Source organism: Eleutherodactylus coqui, chromosome 5 (assembly GCF_035609145.1).
Source record: "Eleutherodactylus coqui strain aEleCoq1 chromosome 5, aEleCoq1.hap1, whole genome shotgun sequence".
NCBI lineage: Eukaryota > Metazoa > Chordata > Amphibia > Anura > Eleutherodactylidae > Eleutherodactylus > Eleutherodactylus coqui.
The window spans coordinates 174,086,242-174,100,152 of NC_089841.1; the positions used below are offsets into that span (position 1 = coordinate 174,086,242).

The window sequence follows — 13,911 nt, forward strand, 5'->3', positions numbered from 1 at the left end:
AAACTGATTCTCTGTCTGGTCTGTACACTGGATATAGCCCTTGAAGCTTGGTACCCTCACCTACTAACCTAGACCTGGTAAAAACTTTTTCTCTTTCCACTGCTGTGTATCCACTGGTTAGTAAAAAGATTAGAGATGAGCGAACGTACTTGGATAAGCACTACTCGTCTGAGTAATGTGCTTTATCCGAGTACGTCCCCGCTCGTCCTGAAAGATTCGGGGAGCGCCGCGGAGCGGGGAGCTGCAGGGGAGAGCGGGGAGGAACGGAGGGGAGATCGCTCTCTCCTTCTCTCCCGCCCGCTCTCCCCTGCTCCCCGCCGCAACTCACCTGTCAGCAGCGGCGCTCCCCGAATCTTTCAGGACGAGCGGGGAGGTACTCGGATAAAGCACATTACTCGGACGCTCATCTCTAAAAAAGATGTTAAAATCTCCTGTCTCCTACACTAATAAATGTATAATGGTTGAGGTTTGTGAATTTTGTTCTAGCACTGGAAAACAGTCTGTGACCATCTCGCCTGAGCCTGGGATCTCCTTACAAGTGGATCTGAGAACTATGGTGCAGAAGAATAAAAAAAGTGGCTACCCACGACCTATACGACTTGCTGTGAAAGAGCAAGATCAATGTGAGTTTGTGAACAGAGTTTAAGTGAATCTTTATAGCTTGCGTTAAAAGCAGACATTTTCTTGGGTAAGCAATTGGAATGTTTATTCCCCCCACCTCTCTTAAAAAAAAAACTTTTTTTGTACCTGTTTAAAGTCAGCCTGAGCAGGATGGAGGTTTAAGTAGTAAAAGAAATAAAATGAGGCAAACTTCTTGCACAAATTAACAAACGGAATAGGAGGACTGAACAAAAGACTGTTAGGGGGCGTCAAAATAACTATGTATAAATACATGAGGGGATAGAAGGATCTCTCCCACGATCTGTTTACACCCAGGACTACAACAGTAACTAGAGGGCAACCGCTACTGTTAAAGGAAAGCAGGCTTCCTCACCAACACAGAAGGGGGTTCTTTACTGTAAGAGCAGTGAGACTGTGGAACTCTATAAATTTTGCAATTGCCACGTCCTCAGGCAGGGAGGTTTAAGAGGGGACTAGATGCCTTTCCAGAGCGCTATGATATTGCAGGATATAGAGATTAAATAACCAGCAGCGTTGTTGAGCCGGGTCTTGGAGTCAGGTGAGAAATTTCAAATGTTGATCCATATCATCCCCCCCCCCCCCCCCCCCCCCCCAAATGGGTTAAATTGGCTTTTGCCTCAGTGCTTTGAGCAGCGCGCTAAGTAGTCCGCCCATTCGAATTCTATAATGGGTGGACTGCTTGACAGCGCCACTCAATGCATTGAGCAGCAGCTTTCACTGCTCACATTGGGGGGAATGATTGGGAAGGTAAGTATAACACATACATCCCCAGACTCAGTAGGTCACCTACTTTCAGCCAATAAGCTTAGGTTATAGGGTTAAAAGTAAGTGACTGACTCTTTAAGTGCCCTTTTGTATTGGTGATCCAGTATGTAGCTTGAATTGAATGATGCAACTACTATTACATCGTAATATTATACAGTATATTAAGAAACAAAAAAAAATTTGGCTTAGGCCCAAAGTCCACTTGCATGCACTGATTCCGCTGCTGAATCCTGCAGCGGAATCCAGCTGTGCCTGCAGACACGGACAGGAAAATAAATTTTCTAATCCTCTCCGGATCTAGTGCGAGTCTCCTCCGTGCCGGCCGGATCTTCTTTCTTCAGCACGGCAAAAGCGTCCGGACGAATGCACAGTGCAATTTTTAAAAAAGAAATCTCCTGCTTTTCGACAGATCCGTGGCACGTTCACAGTGACAGCTGCGGGTGTGCTGCAGACTGCACTGCTTCCGTTGACTTCAATGGAAGCTGTCCCATGGGATCTGCAGAAAAATGGAGCATGCTGCTAGTTCTTCCCGTGTGTGCGATTCGCAAATTCTCCAAATTATTTTGCGAATGCTAATGCATCCCAATGGGCGCCTAGAGCTGCACATTAGTGGACATTGGGCCTCTAATCGGCAGATCCGCTATTTACAACGTGGAAAGCGAGGTTATTCATTTTGAAGTTTATTGCTTCCCCTTTATCTTCACAGTCTTCGTATGGCAGTGGCTGGCCGATGATGATGAGTCTTGGATCTCTTATGATGCTAAAACTTCCATCTTTCTGGAAACTGCATTGCATACAGACAGCAAGATTGTCTCTCTTTCGCTGGGTGGCAAGCCTTATACTATTGATCTTGGAGCCATGGTGCAAAAGAATACCCAAACCCAATATGAAAGACAGATTCAGCGCTGCTTATCTGGTACGTCTGTATAGTTGTCAAATATAAAGATCAATTGTTATAAATCTGCTGCTTTTATGACAACGGTGGTCATCTTACTCTTCTCACATGTTGAATTAGTCTCATGAGACAAGTACAGGGTGTCCTAAAAATGATTCTGCACACTTCAATAGTGGATATCGATGTCCTCTTTTAAAAATGTGAGTTGAGTATATGATGGCAGTATGTATTCTCTTGTCTCTAAAGATTTTAGTAGTCACACAACTGCTAAAGCTACCTTGTAGCCAATACAATGGCGGAGGCATGCTTGACCTGTATTTAAATGGAAGCTGCCCTACACTGCCTCGTTCTGCCATCAGTGGAGACTATTGCTCTGTAGGAAAAATTGTGCTAACTGAATTTCTACATGTAGCAGTGCAAAATCTAGCCTGTTATAAGGTGTCAGGCCTGGTCTACATCTGCATTGTGGTTTCCTTTTAAACCAAAGCTACAACGCTCTTAGAGCCATCGTATGATGGACACCAGGGACTCCCTACAGATTCCGTTCACCTGTCTGTCTGTAGTTTCTGCCAAGGTGTCTAGTTTTCACGGTAAAAACAGCGCTGTATTAAATAAAATATTTCTGTAGTTGCTTTAGATGCCACAGCCGATGAAGATGGTGACAGTGTTAGTAATGGGCCATCATCTGCAAAACGACACCGCGAGAACACTAGTATTGAAAGTGGAGACAGTGACTCGGAGGAAAGCAAAGGTGATTAACTTACTATACTAACTTTTATTTGTATCGTGTACACAGAAAAGGGCTTTTAATTCATGATTTCCTTTAAAATCTGTGTCTTTTAATGCAGAACACATTCGGGCCATTGTGTTGAAGGGTAAGGTCCCCGTGGATCCAGAATGCTCCAGCAAGCTTGGAAAGGTAAGTTTTATGAAGGGTAATATTGAAACTAAACCGCACTCAGTATCTGTTTTTCTTTCTGTTTTTCATAGACTGCAGCATGTAAAGGGTTAACACAGCAGAGATCGGAGGTTTTCGCTGATCTCTGCTGTAAGAGCAGGTACCTAGCTGTCCTCTGACAGCTAACAACCAGCTCTCCCTGCCACAGAGACCATCGGCTTGCTTCTGACAAGCCGATGGTCTCTATGGCAACCTGTAAACAAAGCAGGAGGTTGCCGGCACATCGGCAATATCTTCTGCTTCTCAAAGCCCTTGCTTTGTTCTGTGTGGGACTGTGCAGGCAGGGCACACTGTCACAGCTTGTGGCATTGTGCTCTGCAGCTCCCATAGTGATACATAGCCCGGAAATCTTCCGGGCTATGTTGCTATGAGCAGTGGAGCTCGTCCCCGGAAAATTTCCGGGCGTGCCACTCAAGGGGTTAAAAGAGGACCTGTCATGTCTTCAGGTCAGCGGACTGAGGTTTGAACTGACCTGTTGTGTCCTAGGGCGGTGGGACCAGAGGCAAAGCTTTGAAGTGACACGTTGGTGTGATTTCATATACATAATGGACATCTAGGTGGGATTATGTTCTTACCTCTGTGATTTCTACCTTAACACCTCTTCTAATTCTCTTGGATCCTACCTAGTTCACCTGTCACGTTGGGTTTGCTGTGATTACTGCCAAATACCTAATCGTTGTGTGTCTACAATGGTAGTCACAAATTAGCATGACTTCACCCTTGTGTGGTTTCACTGTGATGGCATCACAAACCAGCAGCCGAGATGGAAAGATGTCTTATTGCAGTATTGATCCAGGCTACATTAACATTTTAGCTCTAGGATGCCCGTTAACATGGAGTGCCACGTTACCTGAAGTGATCGGTACTTTTCCACACGCCCCTAAGTTATCCAAAAAATTGAGTTTCTTTTACTCCTGTGTGATTACCAGTTTTTTTTTTGTTTTTTTTTCCCTCTTCCTACTTCAACCCCGCTAAGAGTTCTTCTATACTTCGTCGTGGTTACTCAATCTATGAATCAGCCACTTTCTTCCAAACTGGACAAATCTAATATAATTTGACTTACCATATATACTGTAGTATAAGCCTAGTTTTTCAGCACATTTTTTAATGCTGAAAAAGCCCTCCTCGGCTTATACTCGAGTGAGGTTAAAAAAACAAACAAAACCCTGCAATACTCACCTCCCAGCCTGCGTCTGTGTCCCGGTGTGGTCTCCCCGGCGGTGCGGAAAGCTGCTTGAGAATTCTCCCCGCTGTCCTCTCCCTGCTCTGCTTTAAATCCCCCCGCCGTCAGCACTGTGTAGGTAAGTGCTGTGATTGGATTGAGCACGAGCCAATCGCAGTCGGCGCTCGATCATTTACAGCTATTCAGTGGATGACATCACTGAACGACACTGATTTGTTTATCGAGCACCAGCTGTGAATGGCTAGAGCTTGATCCAATCACAGCGCTTATTTACACAGCGCTAACTGAGAGGGGGGATTCAAAGCCGAGCAGGAAGATGACAGTGGGGAGAATTCTTAAGCAGCTTGCCGCACCGCCGGGAAGACCATCACGCCGGGTACACAGACGCAGGCTGGGAGATGAGTATTGCATTTCTTCTTTACCTAGTGTATATTGAGTATAGCTAAGCTTGTACTCGAGTCAATAAGTTTTACGAGTTTTTTGTGGTAAAACTTATTGACTCGGCTTATACTCAAGTATATACGGTATTTTCACTTGAATTATCTCACTTTGACTGCTACTTTTTTCCCAAGACTTCTGTCTCGCTTTTGCTCGCACTACTTGGGATTAAACATTATAAATTGCGGGCTAGTTCTGTGCTCTCATTTCTTTCAAAAATTAACATGTCATTTTAATTCATATAATTTAATTTTGTTGGGTTAATGTTATACATTTTTGTAATTTAGAATTGAAGAATATTTGTTAAAGTAGATCTGTCAATAGCTTGCCCTAAAAAATTAATAAAACATGCACAAGAGCTTCGTGAAAGTTTGGAGCGGAGCGTTTGTGTTAAGATGAGCGTGAGCGGCAAAACTTGTGTGACCGCCACACCAGCAGGCTATTGTGGGAAAATACAGATTTATTATAAGCAAATTAGATGAATAACTTTCATTTTCTTTCCACTGACTTGATAGGATTTCTTGAAATGACTGGAGCTTGGCTTTAAAAAAAAAAATAAAAATCTCTTATATGATTTGAGGTAGCTATTCACCTTAGATGTCGGCTGGATGCCTGCTTGTTCGACAGCTATTCTTCATGAGCATGCATGTGTTCTCAGTGGAGAGAAGACAGTAAGACGCCCCCAGCGGCAACCTATTTCCCGTGAGGGAAAAATCTATATGCCCAAGCCCTTTCTTCTGCATTTGCTGTTGGGCGCAAGTCCGGAAAACCTCCATTCATATTAGATTGTTCAGTCTTGACAAAATGGGAGGGTTCATCATCGTTCTGCTTTTCCTGTTGCCTCGTCTTAGTATCTTTAGTAACATCACTTGACAACACAGTGTTCATCAAATTAGTAGGGAGACCCATAGTGGCCAACACATTTTTTTTTTGTTTACCTAAAGCCCAAAAATTTTAGGTAAAGTGAATTGCACTGGCTATTATACACTTACTGTAAACAAAAATGAGGCACCTAGAAGTTATTGTCTGAGTCAAATAAAACTTTAGGTGTGATTGTAACTAGAGATGAGCGAACGTACTCGGTAAAGCACTACTCGTCCGAGTAATGTGCTTTATCCGAGTACCTCCCCGCTCGTCCTGAAAGATTCGGGGAGCGCCGCGGAGCGGGGAGCTGCAGGGGAGAGCGGGGAGGAACGGAGGGGAGATCTCTCTCTCCTTCTCTCCCGCCCGCTCTCCCCTGCTCCCCGCCGCAACTCACCTGTCAGCAGCGGCGCTCCCCGAATCTTTCAGGACGAGCGGGGAGATACTCGGATAAAGCACATTACTCGGACGAGTAGTGCTTTACCGAGTACGTTCGCTCATCTCTAATTGTAACATTGATATGTGATTACAACATCAGAGTAAAATGATACACCTGTGGGAATAGTTTGAATCCGATTTGCTTTTGGTGCTGCAGAGCAGATGTCCTTGATGTGTTCCCTAAATATAGCCCTTTGGTTAAGATTATTAACTTCAGGTTAAAATTTCAGATTTTTATTTTTTTTTTAACTTGCATTTGAAACAATTTAACATTCTATGTGGGACTTGGAACTGGTGTTAATTGAGGGATTCTATATAACATTTGACTGTTGGCAAGAATGAAAGTATTTGGTTGTTGACCTTGAATCGTGTCTTGTAGGCTCATGTTTACAGTGAAGGTGAAGAGGTTTATGATGTCATGTTGAACCAGGTAAGGAAAGTAATGTCTGTTCTTTGAACGTGTCCATACGTTGTTCAATAGATGTTAAACTTGGCATGCATGTGTATTTTATTTGAATTGTGGGGTTTTGTGTTTACATGCTTTTCATGTAAAGGTGATCTCTACCTATTAACCCATTTACGCCATCTGGCATATAAGACTGGGGAATGTGTGTGCGGGGTTTGTATGGAGTGGGCTCGGAAGCTGACTGTTAAAGGTAACTGATATTCGGTTGCAGTGGCCTTGGTCAGAGACAACTCTGATATCTGCTGTTAACCCTTTAGATGTTGCTTCGCTTAAATGGCATGAGAGGGCTGGGGTCTTTCTGTCCCCCAAGTGCCCCATTTCTCTGTGCTGGGGGGGACCCTTTTATTAGCATTATCTTCTATATTCACCTAAATAAGCTACAGGGCATAAGTATACAGTCAGGAGAATGAGCTGTGATTTCCTCAACTATAACTGTGTGACAGAAGCTGTGTGATCATCAGCAGTAACTGACAGACATATCGGTGTCCAATTATATGCAGTTTGTGGTAGGGTCATGTAACACCATCACACAGCCTGAGAAACTAACTGGAAAGTAAATGTACAAACCCAAGTAGATCTGAGCTGGTTAGAACATAAAACACATGACTGTATGAGGAGAAAAAGGCAGGGGGTTTCAGATAGAAAAGAATAACTAACCAAGGTAACATTAGCTCACATAGATAGATAGATATACTGGGCGATGGCTACCTCATAAGGAGGGGGGGGGGGGGGGGGAGTCGCGGGATGCCAGGAGATGGACAGTTTACTTCAATACTGAAGTTAGATTTTTAATCATACACAATGCTACAAAACTTCATTTTTGATGTTAAATACATATGTAATAGTGCTTCATCTGTAAAAGTTCAATCAAGTTGTTAAAATAATGCATTATTTATCCTGCATGGTGAACCTCATAAGGGGAAAAAAATACACCATGTCAGAATTGCCGTTTTTTTGATCAGTGTCTCCAAGGAAAAAAAATATATAATAGGTGATCAAAAACGCATGTATTTCAAAATGTTACCAACAAACTATAGCTCAGCCTGCAAAACACGAGCGCTCATGCAACCCAATTGATGAGGAGAAAAATTTGCATTTTGCTAAATTTTATTTGATTTATTTATTTATTTTTAAGTAGTACAATAGATAAAAACTATAACTTCATCTCCGTAATCCTACTGATCTGCAGAATAGTTAACCTGTCATTTCTGCCTTACCATGTGTATATACTAGAAACGCCACCAACCTCCAATGGTACAATTGCATTTTTTCCACTTACCCAGAAACTTTTCCGTCTTGTCAATACGTTATACGGCACATTAAATGGTGCCGTTGAAAAATACAAACCGACCTTTTAAAAACAAGCCCTCATATGGCTACGTTGACGAAAAAAGTTACGATTCTTTTTTTTGCTCCTCTTTCGCTGTCTGCCTTCAAAAAAAATCAAGGGTTACCATTCTGTACCATTTGGCATGATGGATAATTAAATTACACATGATGATGTATACATTGTAAGGATTTCACGGCATATCAGAAGATCCCAGCCAAATGCCTATATTACAGTGAGGAATGTAATCTTGGGTAAAAGTTAGTTTGCCAAATTTAAAGGGATTGTTTCTTCAGAAAGTTTTTATTCTGCACATTTATTGTTTTACTCTTGGTACATAGTCTCTAGGATGCAAAGACGTGCAGCCAATCCCCAGAAACTAAGGCTGAGTTTGCTGCGTGGTGAAATCCACTGCGCTTTACCACAAACTGCTGCGTTGTCCCAATGCTGTGTAACCACACGAGATTTTGCAGATGACCCATGTTAAAAAAGGAGTTTAAGCTGTAAAAACCACAAGGTCAATACTAACATGGCATAATTGCAGTACAATGTGTGCTTTTGTTTTTGTTTTTTTCCCCCACTCAACCCTTAGACAGGATTGCAGATATTAACATTTTAAAAAGTTGTTTATTGGAAATTATATATATATTCAATAAAAAAAAAAAACAGAACATAAAAGAAATGCAGCATCAATACACAGGGAAATGCATCACCTCAGGTCACACATGTATAAGAAAATCATGCTCATGTCAACCTACAATAGGCGCAACACCTAATAAAGTGTTAAAATGTAACCAAGGAGCTGAAAAACCCTGCGCTCCGGCACACACGTTTCACTTTCAGTGCGTAGTAGTGTGCACGCCACATGGCTAATTACATGCATTTTACCATTATGTGGAAACCCAACCTAAGGGTACATGCACACAGATTCTCTGCTTGGCCAGCACACAGACAATCCCGTCCATGTGCTGTCCAATGTACAGGGACACCGCATATTGACATGCACTATTCGTCCAACAGTAGAATATGCTGCTTTTTTTTCAAATGAATGGGTGTTATTTCCATCCAATTTTCAGTGTGCATGTACCCTTATAGTCAGGGGTATTGTCTCTCCTTGAGGAGAGAATTTATGAGGTGAGGGAGGAAACTTATAAGGCCATGCATGCTCTGGGTAATATGTAAATAAGGAAGATGTAACAATGCCTCTGCAGTGCCACCTATTGGATGGCAGCATTCCTGCAAATCAATGTCAGACTCCTTATACAGGTCTTAACAAAGATTGGGAATTGAAAATCAAGCCAATGGCGTTTACCATTCAATTAACTTCCATTCCCTGCAGCTACCATAAAGCAGGCTATATAGGAAGGAAGTGTGTGTCCAATACGACTGCTTCGAGGAAGCTTTTTAGAGAAAAGAACAATAACTGCGGCTTTAAAAAAAAAAAAAAAGAAAAAAAACTTCTACAGACTGAAATCAAATTAAATAAAACAAAGCTACAATAAGTTGCAACAGCTTGTAGACCTGTGGTGCATGCGCCATTTCCCAGTGTGATCATTCCAATTATCAAAGTTGCTTCCAAACAATGAAAATCTTTTGGAAAACCTATGGAACGTTTTATTAAAATCTCCACTCAGTGTAATGCTGCAGCCTGATGATACATCATTCACTCTATTAGGAGAGAGAAAAAACACAAACCCATGTGCGAGTTGGCATGCGGTCTTAACCTACAGTTTTGTATACTTCTTTCTCACGCTGTCAATCATGCAAATTAACAACAGGATGCAATACGGCAGCATTTTATGACGGACTGCTTCAGGGAGCAGGACTGGGAGCTGCAGAAGTCAAACTCCAAACTGCCATCCCACCAAAGGATGTCCATCAATGTGAAGCACCTCATTCAGCAAGTGAGTAACTCCATTGTAATGATCCATGTCAAGTATTAGTTGTCCTGTGTGTTTCCATATGCTACATACAGTCCTGTTAAAAAAAAAATTCAACTGGTTCTTCTTTTCAATGCAAAATGGTTGTTTTTGTGAGATTTTTATTACGCGGTGATGTTATATGCTCTGCATTTGGTAATGGGTTTTTTCCTTTTTTTCTTTTTTTTTTCTCTTTAATGCAGGTGGAAACCCATCCTGAGCTTTGGGATGCCGCAGCTGAGGGGTACAGCGACCGGCAGGCAAGGGAGGATGCATGGACTAGTATCTTCCGCTTCCTTTATCCTACCTGGGATGGACTCACCACCAAAGAGCAGGGGACCATTGGTAAGGGTCCGCCCTATTGACTCCATAGAAAATAATTATGGCTGATATGGACAGGAACAATACCTAGGCAGGGAATATAGTAAGGATGAACTTGTAATGTAATCTACTGCCTGTCAAGAACCACTTCAGGATGGCCATGGACTGTATTGTTCATTAGAATGACCGATGGCCTAGAGAAAAACTCTTCCCACCCCCCTCCCCAAATACAGGATTAGCAAAATTTAAATTTCCCTTAACTCTAAGACCTCTGGTGGGTGTTCTGCTGCTCCAAATGAGACGGAACTCGGACAACGACTACTTTAGATGATGCGCTTGCCATTTATAAAATAAAACTTCTTGCACAGTCGCTGATAGTTGGCGCTGTAGCAGACCGGGTCTTCTGTGACGAATCTGCATCACTGTCAGATCTGAAGAACAACATTTATTAGCATGTTGTAGTGATTGAAAGCGGACTCTGCATTCAGCGGTGGAAAACATGATTTTGCGAATGGAGAGCATAGTTGAAAACAAGGGAGACTTATTGAACATTTGTAGCATGATTTGCTTTGCTACAGAGCCAGCTATCAGTGACTTTTGTGGGAGGGGGAATAAACTTTTTTTTCAGAAATGGCGGAGGTTGCCATTGTCCAAATTACATCTCATTCAGAGCAGCAGAATGCCCTACAGAGGCCTCTGAGTTGGGGAAGTTTAACGTCACTAATCCTGTATATATGGCCACGTATATTGCCAGTTCTACTAACCTCAACTGACTTCTACATAGTCTTTGAATAATTCTTATTAACGTTTTGCTCTTTAAGTTTAGTAAATCTTTGATGCATATTTTTAAAGTTTTCATTTTCTCTGTTTATAGAAAAGGATGTCAAAAATAGATGGCGGTCTGTGCGGGACAGGTTCCGCAAGGAGATGTCAATGGAGGAAAAGAGTGGGTCCTCTCCTTCCAAACGCAAGCCTTACCAATATATACAGCAGCTGATGTTCCTCAGGCAAACAAGGCAGTTTTGCCAGTAAGTATTGCATAGATAACATTAAAGGGGTTCTCCTGGACTTAAATGTAACAAATGATGTACTTTGGCTTACTATGATGTAATGGAGCATATGAAGTAAAAGTAAACTTCAGCCAGTACAGAATCTGCCCTGCTATCCTTTGTTCACACGCCGGTGATTGTAAGAGCTCCCGTCACCGGTGGCTTTACATTCTGCTGCTGTGAGCTCCAATACAGGCAAGTGATTTATGATATAACCGTCTACAGTCTGTTATATCTTCGGATGTCTCCGTTGGATTTACAACATTGTGGACTCCTGAAGCAGATGCCAAATGAGCTAGAACTTGGTGTATATTTGTGGTTTGTTTTTTTTCTTTGCTTGTGGCTAGTAAGCGTAATAAGCTGTATTTGCTATGAAATGGAGAACCCCTGTAAACACACATACAGCTAAGGATGAAATGTATCCAGTGACTACCAGTGTAACTTTTTTCCTTCTATTCTTTGCAACAGGACTGGAGGTCTGGACAAAGACATGGCGTTGCCCCAGCCAAAGGAGAGTGAACCACTTGAATGCTCTTCTGTGCCAGTTGTTGTTGTGGAGACTGAGAGGGCAAATACAGACTTTGCTGTACCAGGACAGAGCACTGAGCCGGTGCCCCCACCTCGTGTGCCACCATCAAAGACGGGGGGGAAATGTATTATCCGTAGCAGGGCCAAGATTACGCAGGAGTTGGATGATGAAATTCTGGCCCTCTTGCGTAGGACATGGGCCGAAGATGATGCTGATGCCTTTAGCCGCACACTGGCCGACCGAATACGTTGGTTGCCTGAACCTAGCCGGTCGAGGTTTATGGCTTATGTGCTTAGCTCGGTGGAGTATTTTCTTCCCCCTTTTTACCCACCTGAGGTCGACACATTGGTGGCTAATCTCCGGATGGCGTGCACCCCACAAACAGGAAGTTCACAGTTCCAGTCACCCCAAAATCAATAACTCTTCCTATGACTATTACCCTACTATGTCTTTAATATCTTTAACAGCCTAATATCCTCTTTCCATGACTTATCCATCCTAATGTCTCTCCTTTCCTCACTTCATACTTTTTGTTTTCCCACCCTCTGCAACCCAATATTCTCTTGCCTATTTCATACTGTAATGTACCCACCCACACCCCAACCACCAACTTTCCTTCCACCACTACCTCCCGTTTCGGTTCATTTCATTCCTCTCCTCCCACTTTTTTTTTTTTTTTTGCATATATATCAAGCTTTTGTTCCATTAAAGGATGGAGGTTTGCATCCTGAGTGGGTGGGGATTTTTTTTTTTTTCAATTAAAACAAGTTTGGGGGTTATGTAATCACTGTGGGTTGGCAGGCTTGTTGGGGGTGTTTTTGTTTAAAACATTTTTGTATAAAGGGACACTAAACGTGAAGTTGTACCTTATCTGCATTTACTGTGCTGTTGAATGCATGTTTATGAAGAGCCTTTTCACATTGAGGAGAGGCTGACGAAAGCCCCTTTTTCATGGCACAATTATCGTGAAAATCACTCGTTGGATTGAACGGTTTGCACGATAATTGTGATGTGTGAGCACAAGCAGTGGAAGACCGATTTGGCGATAAATCGCTGATGGGATGTTTTAGGCAGACCTAAAAGCCATCCGCTACATTGTTCTGTGTAAACAGGCCATCCATCTGTGAATGTAGGTGGGCTGGCCGGAACGATGCCCCCTTCCGCCTCCAGTCAATGAGCGGTCATCACTGGGACGGCTGTCGGACACTAAAGCGCCTGACACTTGTCCCATGTAAAAGGGGCTTAATGCTCAATTACTTGATCTGCAGGAAGTCCAAAATGTGCACCAACGGTCACTTCAGGTTTAGTTGTCCTTGAAATAAAAATGATTATTTTTGGGGGTTTCTTATGGGGTGGGTGGGTAGCTTTGTTATTGGGGTGTATTTTTACAGTAAATTGAAAAGTTTACAGGGGAGGGTGGGCGTTTATTTTTTTTTTTTACATGTTATGTGAGAAATATTTATTTTATGGTTTAATGAATAATTTTAAGTAAAACAAGTGTCCGTGTCTTATTTTACTGTTGGATTGCCTAAATAATGAGTAAATGAACCACATTTGTGAGTAGTATAAAAACTGGCAGTTTTTCTTATCTATAAATCTCAAAATAGCAATTTTTTTTTAGTGCAAATTGTAATGAGACTGATCTTGTTTGCTAGAGGCATGTACATTTCTTTGGTTTTGTTGCTAATTTAGCCTGCTGCTATAGACCTATACGCAGATCATTAATAGAAGTAGAAAATGTTAGTGTATGGGAGGTAGCGGTATTCTACTTCTAACACACTGGATTGGTAGTGATCTCATCCTTCTCAAGTAGTTTTTGCACATGGATAACAAACTACAAAGGTTACCATATATCCATAATGGCAAAAGTACTACATCTGTATCAGTGCTGATCAAATCGTTAGAAATCTACTCCTAATAAGATAGACACATTACTGTAGGCTTTAGGAGGACAGTTATACGCTTTACTTTCTCTTTCTTTGTACATGTATATACATTTATTTTTATGGCCGTGTGGCTTCATTAGAAAATATGGCCAGGCACCAGCAACATATTTCTAAGTGAATCGGCTACTTGGCTCCATGGATTTGCTCTGCTTTGCATCTAATCTACATGTGCAA

The 13,911-nt window shown here is 42.2% G+C and overlaps 1 protein-coding gene across 1 annotated transcript in view; it reads left to right on the forward strand.

Moving 5' to 3' along the window:
* Positions 1–13,911, forward strand: part of PARP2 (poly(ADP-ribose) polymerase 2) — a 56,317-nt gene that overhangs the window by 17,940 nt on the left and 24,466 nt on the right. The window contains exons 3-7 of the mRNA XM_066603733.1: positions 487–623; positions 2,114–2,323; positions 2,931–3,053; positions 3,151–3,221; positions 6,560–6,610. Coding sequence (XP_066459830.1) covers positions 487–623; positions 2,114–2,323; positions 2,931–3,053; positions 3,151–3,221; positions 6,560–6,610 — 592 coding nt within the window. The remainder of the gene's footprint in view (positions 1–486; positions 624–2,113; positions 2,324–2,930; positions 3,054–3,150; positions 3,222–6,559; positions 6,611–13,911) is intronic.